This window comes from Marmota marmota, unplaced genomic scaffold (assembly GCF_001458135.2).
Source record: "Marmota marmota marmota unplaced genomic scaffold, marMar, whole genome shotgun sequence".
NCBI classification, from domain to species: domain Eukaryota; kingdom Metazoa; phylum Chordata; class Mammalia; order Rodentia; family Sciuridae; genus Marmota; species Marmota marmota.
Window position 1 is genome coordinate 4,466,406 of NW_025999990.1, and position 23,314 is coordinate 4,489,719.

Genomic DNA, 23,314 nt, shown 5'->3' on the forward strand with positions numbered 1-23,314 from the left:
TAATTATAAAAGCATGGAAAATATATCTTGTTCTAATTTGGTCCTTAGTACCTTTACTTCTCCTTTCCTTTCCCCATCCTTCTGCTCCTTTCCATCTATTGATCTTTCTGCCATTTATCCATGTTTTTTTAAAAAAATTACTTTCTTGTATATGTATATGTATATGTATATGATGATATATATATATATGACAATACATATATACATACATACATACATACATACACACACACACATCGGAAAGTTATGTCAAATTCATTCCACTCCAATTTGTTCTTGTCAGATATTTTGGTCCCAATGATAGAAAGCTGACTAATATAGTTATCAACTTGGAATTTTTTTTGTTTAGAATTTTTTTTTATGTATGGTTTGAGACAGGACTCAAGTTTAGTTTCTTTTCCATATGGAAATAAATTGCATATTTGATTCAAAACACAATTTAAAAGTGTTTTGAAAAGTTTCCCCTTTCTTCTGCTGTTCTCCAACACAGTACCTATAATGTTTTAGTTGTTTGGCTTTCCTCATAAAGGAGTTTGTGTTTGAAATGAGTTATTAGAAAATTATTTGGTTGAATCTCTTGTGATGATGGGATTATAGTCCTCCTTTTTTTCCCATTAAGAAATCGAAATTTAGAGAAGCTAATTAATTCAGGAATAGGTTCTTCTATACAAGGATTCACCCTACTAATGCTTTAAACAAGATAGAAGTGATTTGATTGATGGAATGGTTTCCATATTTAATATAATGGAAATTGATGACCCAGGCCTTCTAAGGAACTTCTGCTAACCACATGTGATTGCATTTCTGGGTCTGACATGGTTGCTTCAGCTTTTACACTCTTGTTCTCATTGTAGTCTAAAGGGAAGGAAAGAAGAACATGGGATGCACACTCCCTGTTTCAAGGATGTTACCTGGGAATTGCACACTTTCACTCATATACCTTTGGTCAAAATTAGTTTTATAGCCACACCCACCTCCAAAGGAGCTTGAGAAACAAAGTCTTTACTTTAGATGGCCATATGTCCCTGATACTTAGGGTCTTTATTACTAAAGACAAAAAAAGGAGATAATGAGTACTGAAATAGCCAGCCATAGCCAGGTACTTGGTTTGAGCATATCTGAGATCAGGACTGTGTAACTCTAACTTGCACAGCACAGCCCTTGACAGCAACTGCACTAAGTATTTACTATCAAGTAGATTTGTGGGTTACCTTCTATCAGAATTTAATTCTTAGATGTCTCTACAGATGTGTGTGTGCACCCTTTTATTAATAAATAATATTTCTTCACTATGTATTTTTTTTCTTGATGAAGCTCTCAAATGAACGTTATTTAAAAATTTTTGCTATTGTTAGTAAAAAAAAGTTTCCAAAGCCTGTTTTTGTTCTCATTAACTTAATAGTTTTTTTTTCTCTTTCCTTCCTTCCTTCCTTCCTTCCTTCCTTCCTTCCTTCCTTCCTTCCTTCCTGTCTCGCTCCATTTTCCCCTCCTTGTTTCCTCCCACTCCTCTTTCTCTTTTATCTTCAATCTGGTGCCCTGGCATTTCCTCTCCACATCCCTCTGCTTACAATTTAATAACATGGAATAAGCCAAGTAAGGGGTAGGATGGGGTAGGAGAAGTGGTGAGTCATAATGTCTCTCACTTTTACATATTTTTAAAACTTTTATTATTAGTCTTTATTACACAAGTAATACATGTTCATTGTAGAAAAAATTAGAAAACACAGAAAAGCAAAAGAAAAAATAATCACCCATAATCCCACTACCCATAGATAACTGCTATTAACATTGTAATGTGTGTCCTTCTAGCTTGCTTATGCATACATATATATATATACATGGATATATTTATATATAATTTTCTTTTTACAAATATTATATCATAGTATACATACTGTTTTATAACATGTTTTTCATTTAATATATATTGTGAACATCATTGTTTATTCCCTGAAAAAATTATACAGATACTACATGCTCATGTGAAAAAATTAGAAATTACAGATATGCAAAAAAGAAAATATAACTGCTCCAAATCTCACCTCCCAGAGATAAATTCTGTTATCCTTTGGCAAGCTTCCTTTCAGACTCCAATGCACACATATGTATGTATGTTTTTAAAAGGGATCATATGGTATTCTTCTGCAACTTCCTTTTATTTATTTCATAATCTAACCTGTACATTTCAATACATATACATAGAGCTTATTCTTTATTGATGCACAGAATTCCATTGGATGAGGTACTTTATTCAACCAACCATATAATGTAGGCTTATTTACATTTTCCTACTTCTCCAATAATGCTGCTATAAATGTCTTTTCTTGCATATATTTGTATAATGAATAAATGCATCTTTACTCCTTTTTTTTGCTGAAAATGTTAAAGGAAAATTCCCCTAACATGGAATTACTGGGCATACAGGAAAAATATAGTGCCAAAATATTTTCCAGAAAGGTTGAATCAATTTACACTCCTGTTGACTGTAAGAGAATGTTCATTTCCATACTTCTTAGTTGTCCCTGGAAACTTTATTCTTTAACTCTCAGCCTTTCTGAGATGTAAAAGGGAGTTTGTCAGACTAATTTGCATTTTTTATTAATAGTAGTTCAACTATTATTTTAAGTTATGATACATTGCCACTTTGTGTCCTTACTTCAATTTTCCACTGGAAAGTTTGCTTCTTTTTTGAGTCATAAAATATCACTCATGTCATTCATTCATTATTAACTCACTCAATAAATGTTTTCAGTATTTTCTGTGTGTCTAGAGCTGTGTTAGTAGTTGGGAAAACAAAGTAAGCAAAATAGTCATGGTTGCTGTCATCTCTACTTCCAGTTTAGCAGGATAACCAGATAATTAAACAAGCAAAAGTGAAAAAAGCATGGGGGATTATAAACCATGAAAACTTCCCTAAAGCAGTGGTATTTAAACTCTTGGTATATATTTGAGATCTAGACTCTGTTTCATATATTAAAAACAATATTTTCTCTTAATTTGGTGTTTTTTCAAAGGAATTTTTGATTTTGAATCAGTCCAATCCATCCATCTTTTCCTTACAATTATTACCTTTGGCATCATGCTTAGAAAGGCTTTTTTGTTTGTTTGTTTGATTGTTTGTCTTTTTCCACACTAAAATAGCATCTTCATCCATGTTGCCTGCTAATCCTTTTGTACACTTAATTATGTGCTTTAACATTTTTATCTTTATTTAATTTAGAATTTATTTGGATGAAAGTTATGAGGTATAGTTCTAATGTTTCTCCCAATAAATGGCTAATCCGTTATCCTAATAAAAGTTGTTTAATAATTCAATGTTTTCTCAAATTTGAAATGTTATATTTATAATGTGCTTGATTTTTTTTTTGTTCTTGGGTTAATTGTAGACTGTGTGTTTAATTCTAGTGAGGCCACTAGTACCACTGCTTTTTCTTAGTCTGCCTATAGTTACCTAAAGGTTGAATGCTTTCCTTTTGGTGACATTCTAGAACACAAGCAGTAATAAACATTGCTGAAGTATGGGGTTGAGGGATAGGAAGTTAAGCTGTATGACAGCCTTAATCCTTTCAATGTCAAGACTTTCAGAGTCTGAAATTCCAGACAGGATCATTATTAATCTGGCCCCGTTTGTTCCCTTTCTTAAATGAATCCTATGGTTTTATACTCTGTTTATTTCCCCTCATTCTGAAGCCCAGCTTTCAGTAGGTGGCAGTATTACCAAACACTGGGCATCTCGACAGTTTTCACAGGGGCTCAGAGGAACAAAATGGTCAGGCAGAATTCAGAATTTCCCCCAAGAGCTTTAATTCACTTGAGGAGGCATCAGACTGTTCTACTTCTAAAGTTCTCTTTGCAATGAGTCTGCACCTAGATGCACGGAAAACATAAGCAGAGAGATTTTCAAAGTGATACCTTGGACTTGTAGGCATTTTACTCATCTTATCCTAAAGTGTCTTTGGGCCCAGTGTCCTGACTGATCTAAAATCCAGGGGGCTTTAAGTGCAATGATTTTGGTGAAATTTCGGTGATTTTTATTTTCCTTATATGAGGTGGTATTTTTCAGGTTTCCCACAAGGAACACATATTGTTGTTGTAATCTGGGGGTAAAACCAACATAGGATTTACAAATATGGTGGTCAAATAAGTGAGTGTGTGCCACAAAAATTTACATCCTTTCTGTTTCAAGTTTGTGGGTACACATGAGAAAATAGGCTCAAAATTCTCTTCTTACCCTTGAGATCAGCTCAATGTTATTGCCAATCTCAAAGCAAATCACTAGCAGAAGCCAAGACAGCAGAACTTTATCTCATGAGACCACACCTGAGAAAGTCCTTGGGTAGGTGAGAGTAGAGAGGGGTAGCTCTTAAAGGTTGTGCTGGCATATCTAATGGGAGATGGTAAATTACCTATTGCAGCTAGGAGCCAATGTAGGTTATCAGAACTTTGAGTACTAAATGTAATTTTTAGGACCTGCTACTGCAAGGACATCTATAAATCTTGGAGTGTGTCTACAGGAACTATAAAACTGATCGAAGGCTGGAAAACAGGCACTATGAATAAAAGATAAGGTGGCTGAATATATTACCTTAGATATGGAAAGTCTGGCTAAGTAATTAGACAAATTCCCATCTCCATGAGTAGCTACTACAGCCTTCCCAGACATGGAGGTGAGACCTGAATTTATTAACAGTCTTCAGCTGTACAAAGGACAATTGCACAGAAGGTAAGTGTTACTTCACACAGAGACTAAGGCGAGAGTGAGCACAAATTAACCAAGCAGAAGTGATTTAGGTCAGGCATTTAGAAGAACGTGCTGAACACCAAGGTCGGACTTATTAGTTAGTAGCTTTGCATGGATTAGTAGGAACAAGATTGAAGCTAAGAGGTCAATATAGTCAAAGGGTGGGAGAGGGCAGAGATGGGAGCTGAGAGCATGCCAGTTTGGGCTACTCATAATTTTGAAAACAGGCCTTTAAATAAAATAAGCTCAGGGGATGAAAATGAACCAGATCCAGGAAAAAAATATTAAGCTTTAATCAAGATTGATTTGTAAAAATCAAAGTGGGCAGACCAGCTGAGTCTGGGAGTGGTTGCTTGCTTTCTAAGTGAGTATTCAACTGAGTCTTTAAATAGCATGGTCCCACAGTGTTTTACAACTATTTAACACAGAAAATTGTGATTTTTCTCGTATGACTTGTCTGGGGTACTTCTGTTTGTGGAAGGCCAGAATATCTGTAACCCCATATTCATTACCAGTCCTTTGAAACACAACTCTGGACTCCAAGAATAAGGTCAATAAATAGCTGGTGTAATCAAAATAGAGACCTGCATAGCCTTTTGAGTTCTCCTCCAACCCTTTAATCCTTTTGTTTTCTTTCAATACAAGGAGCTAGAAGACTATTCCAATAGAATGAACTATATGAAAATGCTATTTTGTAGGTCAAAACAGTCAAATACCAGCAATTTCATATAATTCAACCTAATAGAATAATTATTTACTCTCTTCATCTTCATGAAAGCTAAAAGCTTTAATATATTTAGTTTTTAGGTCACAGTATTGGTGTATATATAAGTGCCTATACAGGATTGAGATTAAAGTTGTATCTTGGGTAAACCACTTGTAGGCATCTAGCTCCTTCTTCTATTGTACTGGACCCTCGTATTTCCTCTCTGACTTGACAATTGTTCAGACTATGTGAAACAAGAAAAGAAGTGCAAAGACTTGATCTTTCAAACCACAGGAAATTCTGTGTGGGAAATAGGTCAAAGGAAGAGCAGGGGGAAATATAACAAAATTTATACCATGATACAAGTTTAGTGGAGGAAGATCACAATGAAGTCTGGAGCAGATAAACAAAGCATGTGGCTTCCTCCTTTCTAAAATATAGTATTGCTTAATGTGTCCTGCTTTCAAGATTCTAAGCATAAGACAAGACACCAAGTACACATTGGAAAAGTCATATCTGCATAGTCATCTAAAATGAGACAAGCTTAGCTTAACTAAAATTTTTTTATTAATAATGTAAAATGTTAAATATTTTTACGATCTGAGCTAATTCCAGCATGCCCTATAAGATTTAACACTATGCTGATGTGCAGACACCATGCTTCAAATTTCAATTAGAACGAAATGTGGTAATATTCAATTTTACATTGGAGGGTAATTGTATATGTTACTACACCATTTCCTAACTGGATAACTTCATTCTCCAAGAAGCTGAAAAAGACACCATTGGATCAAAGGGAACTTAGTTGCCCATATGCATTGTATGAAGTTATTAGGATTATTGTATATTTACAAAATTAAATATTTTTCATATATGATTTTTGTTGCATTATAAATTAAGATATTTTTATGTTGAAGCTTTTAGATTCTGACAGAATGGGAGACTAAACTTAAATGAGTGCAGAGAAAGCAATAGGTGAGGTGGTGTATGTTTGATTATAATATTTCTAATGATATCGATAGATTGAATATTTGAACACAGTTTTGCAGTTTTAAATAATTTCTATGTTTAAAGACTTTTTTTCATTTATGATAAATTGTTGAGATCAGCAAGAGCTATAGATAGACTATTATAAGTGAAATAAATTTTCTCTGTATAATACATTTAAAAAACCTTTAAATGATTTAAAAATCATAATCCTTGCATCTGTTATGGCATGGTTTGGAGCAGACATGCACAATGTCAGCTTTAAAAATCCTTTTAAAAACAGCCTGCTTTTTGATTCTGTTCTTTTTTTTTTTTCTCTTGAAGGCAGCTGCTTTCAAGTGTAAAATCATTTAAAAGGGTAGGGAGAGGCGGATAAAAGTAATAAGAAGGAAGCATAGAAAACATAGTCAAAAACCCATCACTGTGTGGTCCAGCTGTCCGGAGGTCCTCCGGTTTTGTAATTTTTTTTCCAGGTGTTTTCAGTGGTGGGCTTCAGGAAGAAGAAGAGCCTAGCTTGAGACGAGACAACACAGCCCAAAGAACCTTCTCTTCCGTCTTCTAACCAGAGGGTAGGGAGTTAGATTCAGAAGGCTGCTGTCATCTGTGAGGGGACAGAATGTACATATGATTGAGGTATAGACAAAAACCCCTGCTCTTTATGAATTGGCTTTAAAAAAATCCATGATCCCTCGAATCAAGCTTTTTCAACCTCAGCGCTGTTGACATTTTAGAACAGATAATTAATTCTTTATTGTGGGAGGCCATCCTGAGCTTTGCATAGTTAGCAATATCCTTGGTCTCTACTTTCTAGGACATCAGGAACACTCTCATGTCAGTTGAGACAAACCGAAAATGTTCCCAGATATAGCAGAATGTCCCCTAGAGGAGGGGCAAAATAGCCCAAGATTGAGAATCACTACTCAGAATTAAATGAAAACTGCTAAGAGGCAATCTTTGAGTTAGGAGAAGAATATAGCTTACTAGAAAGAGTGTGTGCTGGCTTCTTTTCTCAATTTGTCTCTACCATTTACTAGTTCTGTGATGTTGAACATGTAACTTAAGCTCACTAAGCTTCAGTTTCCTGGTCTATAAATTAGGATTTAATAATAATACTTACTTTAGGTGAGGATTAAATGAAATAAGCTATGAAAAACACTCAGCTCAGGTGGGTAGCTTAGTGCCTTGCATTAAGTGCCTTGCATAGAGAGGAAGCACTCAGGTAATACAGCCATTGTTAAGTCTTTTCCTTTACATAGGACCATTATTACCCTAGCAATATTCACTTCCTTCATGTCTCAGGAATTGCATGTCTTCAGATATTTCCTGTTGGGTCTTTCCCCAACATTTTCTATATATTTCTGTTCATAAAGGCATCCAGAGAAGATTGAACTGTTGAATTTCTAAGTTTTGGTTTGAATTATTTTGCAAGTAGAGGAAGAATTAAATCAGTAAGCCAGATCTGGTTAAACAGATTGCTTTTTGTGTTTGTTTGTTTGTTTGTTAAATACTGCAGTCCAAAAGACAGAGAGGGTAGAAAGATCCTGTTGGAGCAGAATTGGGCTGTGGGGATCTCAGAACCTGGGGGCACACAAAGGAATGGCCTGGAAAATGCCAACTGGGGTGATGCTAGCACATGGTCTGACTGGACCAAAAGGGCTGGGTGGGACTGGTGAACCTTAAGTGCCCTTCAGAGTGGGGCTTAGGGGATCCCCCTTTCCCTACCCTAACCTTAAAGGAGACAGAAAATCTGCAAAAGTCACAGAATTAAATGAAGAGATGGATTCTGTGATGGAATGCTTCACTTCAATAGAACTGGTTTGTAGGTAAGGGCTTGTTTTTCTTGATAACTGAGCCTAGTTGCTTAGGAAACTGTCAGGTTAAAAAAAAAAGCCCTGGGGCTGGGGTTGTGGCTTAGTGGTAGAGTGCTTACCCAGCATACGTGAGGCTAAGGCACTGGGTTTGATTCCCAGCACCACATAAAAATAAACAAATAAAATAAAGATATTGTATCCATCTATAATTTAAAAATATTTTTAAAAATCTTGGTTTTCTGGTCCTCTTTCATTAAAATGTATCATCCAATTCCCCAGCTTTTCCTCCCCATCCTTAAAGAATTCCGTGTGTTATTTGTAAATGGGCCTTGTCCACCAAAACTGACAGTAGTCCTTAGAAGGGAACACTATTTTAAATATTTATAAGTCCAAGCCAGAGAAGAAAACAGATACCCCAGTTGGGCACATCAAATGACTTAAACATAATCCTTTATCCAGTCTCCATAGATTAAAATTCTTTCTCAAAACTTAGATTCTGTTAAAAGGACTATTTTTTCCCTTTCCATAGTGAAATATAATTTATGATAATCTGGACATCAACAGTTTGAGAGCTAGAACCAGAGTATCTTTCTTTTAGCATTAATTTGTCCCCAAAGGATGAAGTTACTGAAAGCAATGTCTAATAATATGCATGAACCTCATTTTTCAAGATAATCTCTTAGAGGTGAACCATGATAGATTTGGGACAGAAAGAAATCATAACTCACTTTCTCATCATTTCTAGGACTCTTATTTCTTTAACCAACAAATGATCAATAAGCTTAACCTAACTGGAGATGGCAAAGATTTTAGGAGACTCTGTAAAACACTGAAGGGTAACTACACATCTTGAAACTCAAGTTGACCTACAATTCAATGCTTCCCTGGAACAGAGTCATCAGAACTAGGGAGGAAAAAAAAAATATATATATATATACACAAATGTATATATATATATATATATCTCAGATTTTATATATATATATATATATATATACACACACACACACACATATATATATCTCAGATTATATATATATATACACACACACATAAGAAAGAGTTTTTATATTTTCACTTTTTTAAGACTTGGAAGATCTATCTTCCAAATTCCTACATTTCCTGCTTTCCTTCCCCCTAATACTCAGCAGATTTGAGAAGAGACTTAACTGGTCTTTATATATATATTATAAAATGCAATTCTGATGTGTATTGTTCTCATTATATGATGAAATGTGTGCCACAATATTGTTTTTATAAATGAAAGTGTGCTTCTGTATGCTGTGGTCAGATATTTAGTTCCATTTTTAATGTTTTAAATGCACACAGTTATTATATACAGATATTATGTGGTCTTTATTAGACTGAATCTTGTTCATTCATTACAGTGAATCAAAAAGGCTTTCAGTTGTATAGCTTTTTTGGTATTGAAATTCTTCTCATCTAATCTTCTTCATAGATGCATTTGTACACATTATGTGCCCATACACATACATGCACATACATACCCCCCCCCCACACACACACGGGGTATATGTGCTGCACTTATATATGTCACTGTATACATAACACATATATATTACATATATATGTCATAAATACATGTCACTCACAATAGGATAGAAGTGTTAGGACTTGTGGGGAAGGTGCTTAGACATTAAGCAAAGAACAGGCTGCCTGTTAAGGACACTGCTGATTTGGGGAATCTTTGTGACACCTTTGCCCAGCCCAGAGCTTGTCTGATTATCCCCTAGGGCCAAAGAGACACAAAAGCTCAGAACTTCTTGGCAAAAATTCAGAGCAGCTTTCTACACTACAGGAAACTGAGATTTCAGTAAATGCTGAAATTCACCAAGCAGGAAGTATGCCTAGAATGGTTTGAAGTGAATTAGACTCCAAGAAAAGATGTCTCTTTACACTGATTGAAATCCTGTCTCTGAAGCAAAGGGTTGCTGAAAGAATATGAGCAAAATGGAACATTTCCCTACTCATTCTAAATTGTCTGGGCTAATCCACTTGAACTCGTTGGAAAATCTTTGGGGTTTATTGCAACTGTTTGTTTGGATATGGTTTACTAATTAAGACTTTTGTAGCTTCTTTTCTCCAAAGTGCACAATATCAGGAGAATGTAAACAAGGACAGCTTTAAATGTGAAAATGAGAAGTGGGGAAAGGAAGGGGAGAAATGAAAGCAAAGGGCAAAGTGAAAGACAAGGGAAAATATGGAATTCAGCCATCAGGAAGGTCAAACTCTATTCATTTGATATTTAGTTCTTGGATGTTACTCAAACCAGAGACTGGAATCCTGCAGGACACAAGGATACCATTTCTTTATTGCTCAAGTTTCTTGGCTAATAAATTCCTCAACTTTCTTATACAGAGAATATGTTGCATGGGTTTAAAGCTGTGTTCTTGGATATAATAAGAAAAAACACTGATAAAGGAACTATAGTTTCATGTTTGTGTTCCAGGAGCTCAGTGGTTCTCAAATACTAGCTGCATAAGCATCATTCAAGGGCTTGCTTAAGCACAGATTGTTGGTAACACCCGCAGAAGTTGTGGATTAACAGGTTGTGGGTGAAGTCAGAGAATCAGTGTTTCTTACAATTACCCAGACATGATAATGCTGCTGGTTCTGAGACCACACTTTGAAAACCACAAATGAACCTGCTAAGTGTAAGGCCCTATGTTGGGTACTGAGAGTAATATCAAGATGAGTCCCAACAAAAAGATGGTCCCTGGATGCAAGGATAGTTCCTTCAGTAATTATGAGGTTTCATTACAATGCTATAAGAGATCTCCAAATATAGTGCAATGAGAGTTCCCAAGGGGAGGGGACAAAGGATTGCTCTCATTTAGAGGAGAAGAAAAACATTCATGCAAGCTTCTGGGAGGTCCTAGTGATCATTCTGGACCTCAAGAAATGAGGAAAACTTGGATGTTTGTTGCAGGGGTGGGCATTTGGAATAAAGAGAACACTATAGACAAAGATATGGAGGTGATAAAAGGCTGCTAATCTGGATTCAAGTGAACAGCCTAGTCTGGTTGAAATTAAGGGTTTACGAAGGAGGATGTCAAACAGAACCTAAGTATGCCCACACCTTCCCTTGCCTCCCTGCTTTATTCATGCTGTTTTTTTTTTCCCCAGAAAAGTCCTCCCTCCTTAGATGAATGATAAGCTAATTTCCACTTCAAGATTCAACACATTTTTTTCTCCCCCATAAAGTCTTTTCTGACTGTTCCATGCTTTCGCATTCTGTTATGCTCCCATTCCTTCTATAAACAATTGTTATAGGTCTTGGCACATTATCTGCATGCAATCATGTCTTCTCACCACCCTGTAAGCAACTCTTCATGAAAATATTCATACATTTACCCTTTCTGCCCCAGCTTTTGACTACCACTTACTCCCTGACTATCCTCAGCCCGGTTTCCATATCCCAGATTCCTCGTAATTTGCTTTTGCCAGCCACACCACTACCACAGTCACACCTTGCAGCTGAATCCTGTGAACATCTTTGGTTCTTATCTGGCTTCATCACCCTGCCCTAGTAGCCATTCTTTCCTCGTTATTCTCTTTATTTCATAATGCTTTCCTGGATTTCTTCTCAGGCCTTTTTGTAAACTGCTCTCCTTTTCTGTCCAACCTTAACTTTTGGCATTCCAGGGCTCTTCTCTCTGCACACTTCCCATGAAGTGGTCTCAACTATTTGTGGGGCTTCAGTGACCATTGTGGAAGATGGTCAGCTCTGTTTCTGTCCTCCTGGATTAAATGTTCACTTCAGCACTACCAACCACTGAGCACTGCTCTTGGAGGTTCCTCATGTCCAACACCTTAACCATTCTCTATCTCTAAGGCTTCTCCTCTGTTCTCTCTAGCTTAATGATTGACACCATTTTTCAATCACTTTCCAAGTTTGACCCCGGGTTTCATTCCTGATTCTGCCTTCTCTGTCATGCACCACCTCTGACTAGCCATATTACCCTTTCCAATCTTTTAGCTTTAAGTCAGATCTTAAGTATTTCTCATTTGGAATACTGCACTTTTCTCCTAACTGCATCCTTCCAACAGCTCCAGGATAAAAATACAACCCTCTTAATGTGGCTTACAGGTGCCTTAAGGTATAGCCCACCTACTTCTCTCATCTCTCTCTCTCTCTCTCTCTCTGTTCTGGGAATCAAATCAAGGTCCTCACACATGCAAGAGCACTACCACTGAACTACATTCCCAGCCCTCTCATCTTTCTTAAGCCTCCATCTAACCACTTTCCTAACTACCGAAGAGCTGTAGTTTTTAAAAGAAATGCTCTGTGCTGTATCTACTTATATCTAGATCGTTGGGTCTAGGTAATCTTTACCCCATCTTTTTTCTTTGAGTAACTCCTACTCACCTTAAAAAGTCTCAGCTTGGATACTTTCCAAAAAGCAAGCTCAAATGCTTCCCCATTTCAACTCACATTCAGGCTAAGTGAGAATCCAATATAATCTTGTAGCAACCTGTGTGTAATCACTGTGGCATTATTGTATTCTAAGTGCTCATCTTTGTATCTTAATGGTAACAGACGTGGGGGCGGGTGGCAGAGGCAGGGAGAGTCCTTTTTGGAGTTCACATGCCTTCTCTGAACACTTTACCACAATCTATATGAGGGAGGCATGGGCCATCTGGAAAAGCTTCCCAGGTGATTCTCAGTCAATTCTACCTTGGGTGGTGCAGTGGTGGGATTTATCCCCAGATCTGGCACAGAATTTGACACATCATAGGTGATCATCACATGTTGGATGGTGATAAGGACAATGGATACTAGAGTGAGATTTGTTCTTCCTTCAGTAGATATTTAACATTTGTGAGTAGAGACTCAACATAGAGTAATGCATTAGAATTGATGCATGGATTAGATTGGAGGAGAGGGATTACATTTGTCACATTGAAAGCTGGATAAAAGGTTGTGGAGATTACAAAGGATATGGGGCTACTGGTAAAATTGCCCAGAATAGCTTTCCAACACTACCTGGTAACATAGAATGTCTTCAGTTGAGGCCCTGGGAGAAGGACTTGAAAGGTCACCTCCAGGACAGAGGGAGCATAACTTCCCAGTGCTCTTTAGCCAGATATCCAGATATCTTTTATCTGATATGGCCAGATTGGTTTTACATACAGTGGTCCAAATCAGAGTGGATGGAGGATATAAATCTAGGAGAACAGTTCATAGGCTCAGTTTAATCTGGAGCAGGACTGTCCACATGTGAGCACCCATTCTAGAGCAGATCTGATTCCTGATTTACCTACTCCAGGCTGATTCTCGTGCATGGTATCAACAATGGAATTCTATGCAAGACTGAATATACCAATACAACCCACAGCATTAAGTCAGAATTTTAGAAAAGGTGAAACTGTCTTTCAGGCTTAATTTATTTCTGGCGATTCGCTTTGTTTCATAACAGTGTGCATTTAGAAGATGCTTGTCCTTCACTTTCCAATCTCCTTTTAGCCTTTGTCAGTAACCTTGCGGGCTCTCCACAGGTGGTTCCATTTGTAATCCATTTGACACAGCAAGACCATCATAATTAATGAAGCTCCCTACAGCACTGCCAGTGACCCAGAATGTAGGACAGGAGGGGTATTGAAGCAGTGGAAAGAACAGCGGGTTGAGAGCCAGGAGACCTGGGTGTCGCCTGGAGCCTGCTGGGGAGCTGCAGCACAACAAGGGTGGCTGGCTCTTTTTTTGTGCACCTCTTTGTCTCCAGTCTTAAAGTGGAAGGATGGGAAAGAAAAGACTTTCTCTAAAATAAAGCCATCATCACTAACCATTAAAATCCCTGCCCTCGGCCACCCTCCTTTCTTTTCTACTGAAAATCAATTTGAAGTCAACTTTTGTTGAGTCAAGTTTTGATTGTGTAGAAAGGGAAAGATATGATTAAATCTTTAAATACTAAAACAGAAAACAGAACAGTTTCTGAGCCAAGGGCTGAGAGGGAGCCTGGAGAAGAGGGGGATCTGGCTGGCAGGTAATTACATGGTCAGGGCTCTGGGTTGGAAAAACGAGGGTCAGGAATGGTATCTTTCCCCCTTTTCTCTGTTTCAAACAGACATGTAAATGGAATAAAAAGAGAAAGGAAATAAGAAGCCAGAAAGAAAACAGATGGCTTTCTATAAAGGTTTTCAACCAGTTAGAATCATGTTTTGAAAATAATGTTCTACAGAAAAGAATTGGAAAAATTTTTCCATACTTTCCCCCCACTGTTTCCTGCACATGTTAGACTAGACCTGTATAATAAACAAATCACCTGAATGGAGAAGACTTGGCAGTCCACCTTGGATCAGTCAGAGAGAGGAATCTCATATGATTTGCTCATTAAAATGATGTCATAGGCATTTGTCAAAAAACATTCCCAGAGGGACCACAAGAGACCTGTTCTCCTGTCCTCAGGCACTCCCTGGACCCTGCAGGCATCTCTCAAGCCCTTCCCCATCAGCCAGCTCACAGTGGCAACATGCTGTGGGGACATGTTGAACATTTAGAGAACACAGATCTTCACATGCTGAAGGTTCACATTTCTCCTCCAAAATGAAGACACCTGAATTTCTACCAATCCTTCACCCCAAGTTATTTTTTTAATTAAGGTCTTACTGTACCACTTTCTTCTGAATAAGTTCTTACACCTCCTAGCTCTTTCCTCTTCATTCTCCATATGGATCCAGGACTCAAGCCCCTGTATTATTTATTCCTTTAACTCATAGTATTTTATTAGTATTCTAATATTTTAAAGATATATTTAAAATTTTATTTTTGTTTATGAAAATAATACAAATTTATGTAAAATATTTGTATTATACTTTCTCTAAAAATAGACTAAGTGAATAAAATTTGTCTTTCCACTAATGTACAATTCAAAACCTGCTGAATGAATTACCACCGGATATGGAGGGAATGTTTAAGATGGCATAATTTAAAATGTAGACTTTATGGCATCCGTGAAATTTAGACTGGGGGACCCTGGGTAATCTTCCTTCTAGGCAACTGAATGTGAGGTTCAGCAAGGGGCCTGGTGATATTGATGGGGGAGATTTGCCAAGTAGACACAAAGGACACTTTAGACATGATTTCCAAGTCCAGAAGCCAATGCTATGAACTGCAGCCTCAAGACCAGCCTCACATGGATATAACACATGGTCATGGTGAGTGGTAATAGGGACTGTTTGATTCAGTAGTGGTTTGGGGTTCTCCTGAGCAAAGCTGGGTAAATAATAAAGCTAGTAAATAATATCAACAATACCAGTAATAACAATAGTACTTACAATAAAGCATCTGTCAAACATTTGCTCTTTGTAAGTAAGGTTTGTAATAGGCATATGACGCACTGTTTCATTTTATCCTCATGACAACCCTCTGAAGTAGGTGATACTATTATCCTTTCAGGGATGAGGAAATTAAAATTTCCAGAAGTTAAACACTTATCTAGGGTAAAAAGCTGATACGTGGTAGTGACAGCATTTGGACTGCGGCTAGCTTTAATCCAAGGTTCTTTGTCCTAAACTTTGCTTATTTCTACCAACAATCCATGTTGTGATCAGAGCAATCTATCATCACTACAACGTGTTGTCTTTTTTTTTTTTTCAAAAAGCACTACACCCTTGGCTCAAGACAGCTGGCCTTGGTGGCCAGGCCCTTTGGGGGTGCTTGAAGTGACCTGATATGCTAGTCCCCTGCATCTCGCCCCATGCAGCTGAGGCCACACTACTCCTAAGCCTTTCAGCCTCTTCGTCTGGTGTTCTCACTTCCACCTCTCTACCTTCTGCTGAGCTGCTTCCTGAGCCAAGAGGCGCCTCAGCTCTGCTGCCAAATCCTCCTCCTCCCCTCCTCCTCGCTCTAAGGCAGGCAGCACCGTGTCCTCTCTCCCGCCTAGGCTTTGCTCAGTGGAAACAAGAGGAGTTTCTAACTTGCCTCCAAAAAGCCTTTCCCCACGTTCTCTGTGCCACTCTCTGAAGCTGCTCCAGCTGCATATGCTTTGTGAGAGTGCTTGTCGTCTCCCTCACCCCCCACCACATCCTTAGTCCCAAGGCCTGCAAAGTTGGGTACAGCTTTAACAAACATTTATCATTTGTGCCAGGTATTATTCTACTAGGTCCCTATCTCTAAATACTGGGGATACAATAGTTAACAAAAACATAGAGAGGCCCTTCTCTCTTTCTGGTGAATATCCCCTCCTTTTCTGTTAGGATGTCTACTTCAAGATAGTTCTGGAGATGGACTACCTGCGCCTCTACATCCCAATTTTTCTACTTACAGTCTGTGTGACTTTAAACAAGTTAATTAACCTTTCTATGTCTGAGTTTCCTGTAACCTCGGAAAAATAATAATATTTCCCTCAAAGTTGTTAGAATTAAATAAGCAGCTGAGGTGGTTCAGTGATAGAGCATTTGCTTGGCACATGTGAGGCCCCTGGGTTCAATCCCCTGCATTACACTCACAAAAATAATTAAATAATTTAGTACAGTTACTGTATGTATACAGGATGGTGACATGGTAAGTTCCCAATTTATGTTAAGTATTACTATTACTTTTTAAATAATTAGACATGTAGATATTAGGGATCTTCTTTGGAAGTATTCCTAAGTCTGTCCCCTAGGCTGCAAACCTCTTGGAGACAAGGGCCACATTCTCAGTCCTTTTGTGTGACCCCATCTGGTATAGTGCTCACCACCGCATGCAATCAGTCGGGGAGAAATCTGCTTCTAGGTCAGAGTTTTCTCTACCCAGTTCAAAGCAATTTTGTGATTACATTTCCTCCAAGGAAGATAAATGTATGCTTAATGTTTTCTATTGTTTCTGGAAAACACCCGCTTTAATTTCTCAAGAAATAAGTTCCAAGTTATGTATCTTGTTTAAAACATCCTTTGCCACACAGATAAATGACAAGACTCACCTTGATTTTTCAATGGTAAAGGCATAGTTTCCCTGAGTTTGCTTAAAAGGTTTTTCATTTCTCGCATGTCTCTGTAAAATTGATAAAAAGAAAGAGTAATCAGCTATAAATTTCTAAAATGAAGTCTCAGTCTGTTCTATGAGACAACTGAAAGGCAAGAATCTGTGCCTAGTTGTACTAGCTCTTTTTTTTTTCAGTAGGCAAATATTGGATCTATTTTGCTTTTATAAGAAAAAAATCTGAGATGGGGTCAGCTCCTGTGGGAGAGAGAACTACTCTGAGGAACATTTCCACAGGATAGTGTCCTACAGGAGACTTCATCCTTGCCTCCAAATGCACCTGGCTGATATCAGAGAGGAGCCTTTGGTAATGAGGACAATGCTTCAGATTTACAGTGAGAGGCCAAGGACATACAAAATGCAACAATTGGGGAGCAGGGGTGGAGGTAGGGAGATGTGATATCTGGGGTTCTGGTCAGAGGCAGTGGTGACTGTGTAGGTTCCTCACTGTTCTTTGCTCAGGTTCAAGTCTCTCCTTGCTGTGATTGGAATTCAGCATAATGAAGTATTAAGCATTTGTGAGAATCAATGTTTACTAAATTGAATGATGGGAGAGTATGACAAATTCTACAACCTCTAGAGAAGAGCTCTTAATAAAGAGAGAAAGAGAAACCACCTGGGGGCGGGTTGGTCTTCCTGTAGCCACCAGCCTCTTTTTCAAAACTTCCTGGCTCCCCACTATGGTCTATTGCAATATCACTGCATACTTCCAACATCCTCCCTCATCTCAGTGGAATGTGATCATAACACCCCAGAACTGTAGAGAAACCAACCACTTCAGGGGCTTCTAGCCTAGTGCAGTGGGAAAACTGGACTTTTCAAATGTTTGGGACAGTGGTACCCACATACATCAAGGTGGTTGTGCAAAGAGAGACAATGCTCTTAAAATCTTGGGACCTAGTGGTAGATTTCATCTAAAACAGCAATAATTTGATGCAAAAACCAGATACATCTTTTAATCAACTTTAGAATAGGCTAGCATTAATAGGCACCATAGATTTAAGTTTGGGAGCAGAGACAATTCTAAAGTGGAAGAAATTCTATCCACTAATTTATTTTTCTTGTGCATTTAGGAGAGCCACCATTTAACTTCAGGTATGAAAACTCTCAGTCCCTTTCACAAAACACCACTATTCTGCTAAGCACAGTTTGAGGGCCACTGCCTTGGGGGGGGGACGTGGGCACTAGAGACCCCAAGGGACCTCTTCCTCAAAAGAATTGACTAAGATGTGAATAGGAGCTCAAATCTCAGGAATTGCTGATTAGAAAAGGAAGGGAAAGCAGCACACAGGTCTGTAGAAATGTTTCAATGTCACACTGTGACATTGAGCACTGCAAGCAGACAGCAGATGAGATTAAAAAAAAAAAGGTCCCTCTCTTCATAAATTCAAGGGGTATATTCTGCTTCCATATAAGACCAACTGCTGCACAGGAGTATCACCAGAGAGACCCTGATTCCCTTGGCTTCTGGTGGGGCCCAGGCCTCAATGTTTTTAAAAAGCCTTCCTGGAGAGTTACATGCACAGACTAGTTTGGGCCCAAGTCAGAGAATCCAGGAGAGCTGAGGAAGCCACATCCAGACCAGGAATCCTGTGCCTACTTCCCTCACTCTTTTCCACTCCTTTAACCAGAATCTGGACTTCCAGGCTGACCAGAAATACAGCCAGCACTGTGGGCTTATTACCCTGTTCTTACTACCATCCACAGCTTGCTTTCTTAAAACTTATAATGTGTGGCTATAGCTGCTGTGCAAGGTGCTTTGAAAAGGAAAATGGCTTTACTGATGGTTTCTGCTCTGACTATGGCATTCTGGAGATATATATATATATATATATTTTTTTCCCCCTGGGAACAGAACAAAGAATCTTCTATTTTGTAACTTAAGATAAATCACTACCTCATGATTTGTCTACAGTTTTATCAAACTGAGCCAAACAGTTTTATTGTTTGAATTGTTGGATTTCCAAGCTTATTACAAAATCCAAGTTTTATTAATAGCACATAATCACCACATAGTTCAATTTTCTATAAACACAGAAATTCAGTAATTAGCTTTAGAATTATATTACAATCTAAAAGTAGAACTACAATGGCTATAAATGTCATTGGAAGTTACATTTCTAAATGTAAAAAAATAAAATGTTTATTATGTTGTCAATGAGTCAACCCTACACACACAGAACACTTAGTGGAATTGCCCAATATTCATTCAGCTGCTCTGTGCCAACTCTGGGGACATTAGTAGCAAAGGGTACAGATATTAGTGTGAAAATCAATAAATAAGAGTCTCATCTTTCTGCCTCACAGAACACCATTTTTAGCCTTTAGATAGGACATGACACTTATTGTTATGATATTATTATTGCTTCTTTTCCTCAAATGAAATAGAATCATTGTAGAATTTCTTCCCAAGAAAAAAACACCCTCTAGAAGTAAGCTCCTACTTATGACAGTGCATTAACTCATTTTGGCCACTAAGGGGCCATCAGCTACGTTCTGGGAAAGTAAGAGGAGGCTCCATGAAATGCCCTTTGTGAACAGGACAGAATGCTCAGCTAAATAGGCCACTCCATGTACCCGAAATTTAAAAATCCACTAGAAGCGTCTTTGCATGACTTTGGATTTTTTCCTCTTAAACAAATAGAAATTTGGGAACCAGTTTGGTGGATGAACTATGACAGTATATAGAGCTACTTTTCTCCCTTCTACAGAGATAGAGCATACTTGAGAGGGATAAGCAGAGTCTTAGGAGCTGGCACCTACTGTCCTGCTACTGTTTGCCTGTAGGATTTGGACTACTTACCCTTTCTCATCTCAGTTTTTTCATCTGCCCATGAGAACAGTCTCCAAGGTCCCTGCCAGCATTATACTTCTCTGGCAGACCAAAGAAAGCTGTTTCTTCTGAACCTGAAATAGAAAACTCTCAACTCTCTGTGGCCCCTAAGAACATTAGCTGGGGGAGGATTGGAAGTCTATTCAGGGTAACTTCCCACTTACCTTTCAGTGTTCTCAATGTCTGTGGAAACCTGCCAGGAATGTTGCTGACTATCTGTGGGGGATGAGGAGGAGTCCTCTAGGGCAGGTATTTCAGCACTTTCCTCAATTTTGCAATCCAAACTCTTCATTCCCCCACCAGGTTCCTTTCCTAAGGCAGAGAAGTTGTTGGCAAAGAGAAAGGGTAAGAAATCATAAGTGCAAGTTCTATATCCAGGATGGCATTGCAAAAGTTGGCTATGCTTTGAGCCAAATGCTACATTAAATCTAATAGCTTTCTGAGTAACAGAATAATTGTTGTGTGTGTGTGTGTGTGTGTGTGTGTGTGTGTTTGTGTGTGTGTGAGGGCGGGGGAAGAGATGTTTCATCAACATCTGGGAAAGATTCTTAAGGTCAGTGTAACCTAAAGATGAAGATAAAATTAAGGTCCCTGCTGCATGCAGTGGCACTTGCCTGTGATCCCAACTACTTAGGTTGCTGAGGGAAGAGGATCACAAATGCAAGGCCAGCCTGGGCAATATAGTGAGATTGTCTCAAAATAAAAGAAAACGGATTAGGAGATGTATCTCAGTGGGACAGCACTTGCCTACCATGTGCCAGTCCCTGGGTTTTATCCCTAGAATAGCAAAAAAATTAAAAAGGTTCCTGTGTTTAGTGGACTATTAGTGCCTTGTAGCCTATTTTGAGTTATATCAAGTTAGCTTGGGGGGGAGGAATTTGCCTGTGAAACCATGCTGCGTTTTGGTCTCAGATGCAGCAGGAGGTGAAAGGGCCAGGAACAGGTGACACCCAGCAGGAAGAATGGGAGCTCCTGCTGTTCCCTCTGATTTTAGACACTGATTCTCTCTGTCTGCAACAGAGATCTTGGATCTGCCTTTCAATTCCTTGGCTCTCTGACCTCTTTTAGTGCATTCTTCTATGAGGAAACAGTCCAGCCATATCATCCAGCTTTACTGCTGAGGCAGTAAAATGCCATTAACTGAAGTGTCCCATGGAGGGCCTTGTATTGGGAGCTGTCCACAGCAACATACTGATGATCCACTAAGACTTGTATTTAGCATGACTGATCTTAAGTAGATAAAGTAAGAATTTTCTGGAAACAAATAGCCAAATTGATTCAGTCATAAATTTATATGAAATTAAATGGTAGTCTGTGTTACAGGCATGCTCTGTTAATGTCTTTTATTCTGCCTTGAGTATCCACAGTAGGATAACTGGGTACCATGGAAATGGCCAATAATGCCACAGAACTGGGGTTTAAACTTGGCATTGTCATTCATTTATTCACTTATTTATTAATTCACAATATTTCTCAAGTGTCAGCTCAGTATCAAGCATTGAAATTAATGCTAGAAATAATAAGAGGTGGGTTGGGGTTGTGGCTAAGCGTTAGAGTGCTTACCTAGCACGTGAGAGGCCCTAGGTTTAATCCTCAGCACCATATATAAATAAATAAAAAATAAAGGTATTGTGTCCATCTACAACTAAAAATATTTTTTAAAAAGAAATATAAGAGGTAAAAGAAAGAAATAGAGTTCATGGAGCTTAAAATTAAAAAAATCATACAAATCATTGTAAAGCTGTTGTACAATATTATGTAGTCTGGATTAAGAGGTACCTATTTTGTGTCTTTTACTCTTTTGCTTCATTCTATTTTTATTATGCAGGCACAGCTCTAGCTTAGTTAAATATTGTTTCAGTCCATATCACTGAATATTCTCAAGACTGAAGCTACATTCATTATTTGTTAGCTCAGTCTCCCTAATCCTGCTGTGGTTTTTTTTTTTCCTTTAAAAAACTCTAACTTGTGAAGAGGATGGCTGTTCATGGTAAAAATCTAACAGCAAGTTTTTTCTTTGGATTCCTGATCCAAAAGAACTAGCAAAAATTTCTAATCCATATGGTAACAAACACAAGGAGAAAAAGACAAACCAATAAGTGGTAACTGCACCTTTCATCAGACCACAGCAGAAATAGACCTCTGAACATTCATCCAAAGGACAGACACAAGTTTACTGATGAGAAATTTTGATCCTTTAGTGCGTACTTTATGCACACTGATCCCGAGGGATGGAACTTGCCTGAGGAATTGTTTTCTCAATTTTATGGTATGCTGTTAGCTGGAAATTAATTAAACACATAATTTAGCCCATTACCATTTCACAGTTGGAGGGCAATGATCTCTTAAAAGCATTTGCATTTTGTCTCCTGTTAGAGTGTGGCCAATGCAGTCAGTCCATTTGCCACCCACCTCTGGGCAGAGTTAGCCATAGGATGTGAGCCTGAGCAGGAGTGGTTGAGATCTTGAAGAGGGCCAAAAGTGGGGCTCCCCCAGTACAGCTCTCTGCTTTTCAAATCACTTGTGGAACATTTCCTTGCCTAAGTATTTCAGAGCAGATCTTTGGAATGCAAAATTTCTTAGTCTTTACATGACTGAAATTACATCTTCCCCTTCCTCTTCTTCTTTGTGCTCAAATTTTGATGGGCTGGATGTAGAAATCTATGTTCAAACTAAGTTTCTCTAAGAACTTGGATGACATTGTTCTCTGTCTTCTATTTATACCTAGGGATGCTCGGTATGTAGCCTATTTATGGCTCCCTGAAAAATTTTCAGGATGTAATTTTCAAACTTTTGAGTTCTATAAAGGTTCCTAAATATTTCTGGGTATGAGTCCTCTTTGTATTAGTTTCTCTTGGCATTTGAAATTTATTTTTTCTAATCTTTTATTTTAAAAAATATTATAGATTTTATATATAAAAGTAGTTTGTAATGAATCATTTGAGAGTAAGCTGCAAGCATTAATGACACTTTATCCTAAAATACTTTAGTATATATCTCATGAAAAACAAGAGTGCTTTATTACATAACCTCAAAACCACTATTAGACAAAACAATTTCAATTTTTTTAAAGAGAGAGAGAGAGAGAGAGAGAGAGAGAGAGAGAGAGAATTTTTTAAATATTTATTTTTTAGTTCTTGGCGGACACAACATCTTTGTTTGTATGTGGTGCTAAGGATTGAACCCGGGCCGCATGCATGCCAGGCAAGCGTGCTACTGCTTGAACCACATCCCCAGCCCCCAAATTTTGATT

General features: G+C 38.1%; 1 protein-coding gene across 2 annotated transcripts in view; it reads right to left on the reverse strand.

The window, feature by feature from the left end:
* Positions 1-1,643: 1,643 nt before the first annotated feature.
* LOC107139454 (regulator of G protein signaling 7 binding protein) overlaps positions 1,644-23,314 on the reverse strand; it is a 99,223-nt gene continuing 77,552 nt past the window's right edge. For both annotated transcript variants that reach the window (XM_048806105.1, XM_048806107.1), the window contains exons 4-6: positions 20,226-20,373; positions 17,170-17,240; positions 1,644-7,035 (exon numbers count right to left, since the gene is read on the reverse strand). In XM_048806105.1, coding sequence (XP_048662062.1) covers positions 6,944-7,035; positions 17,170-17,240; positions 20,226-20,373 — 311 coding nt within the window. In that variant the 3' untranslated portion in view covers positions 1,644-6,943. The remainder of the gene's footprint in view (positions 7,036-17,169; positions 17,241-20,225; positions 20,374-23,314) is intronic.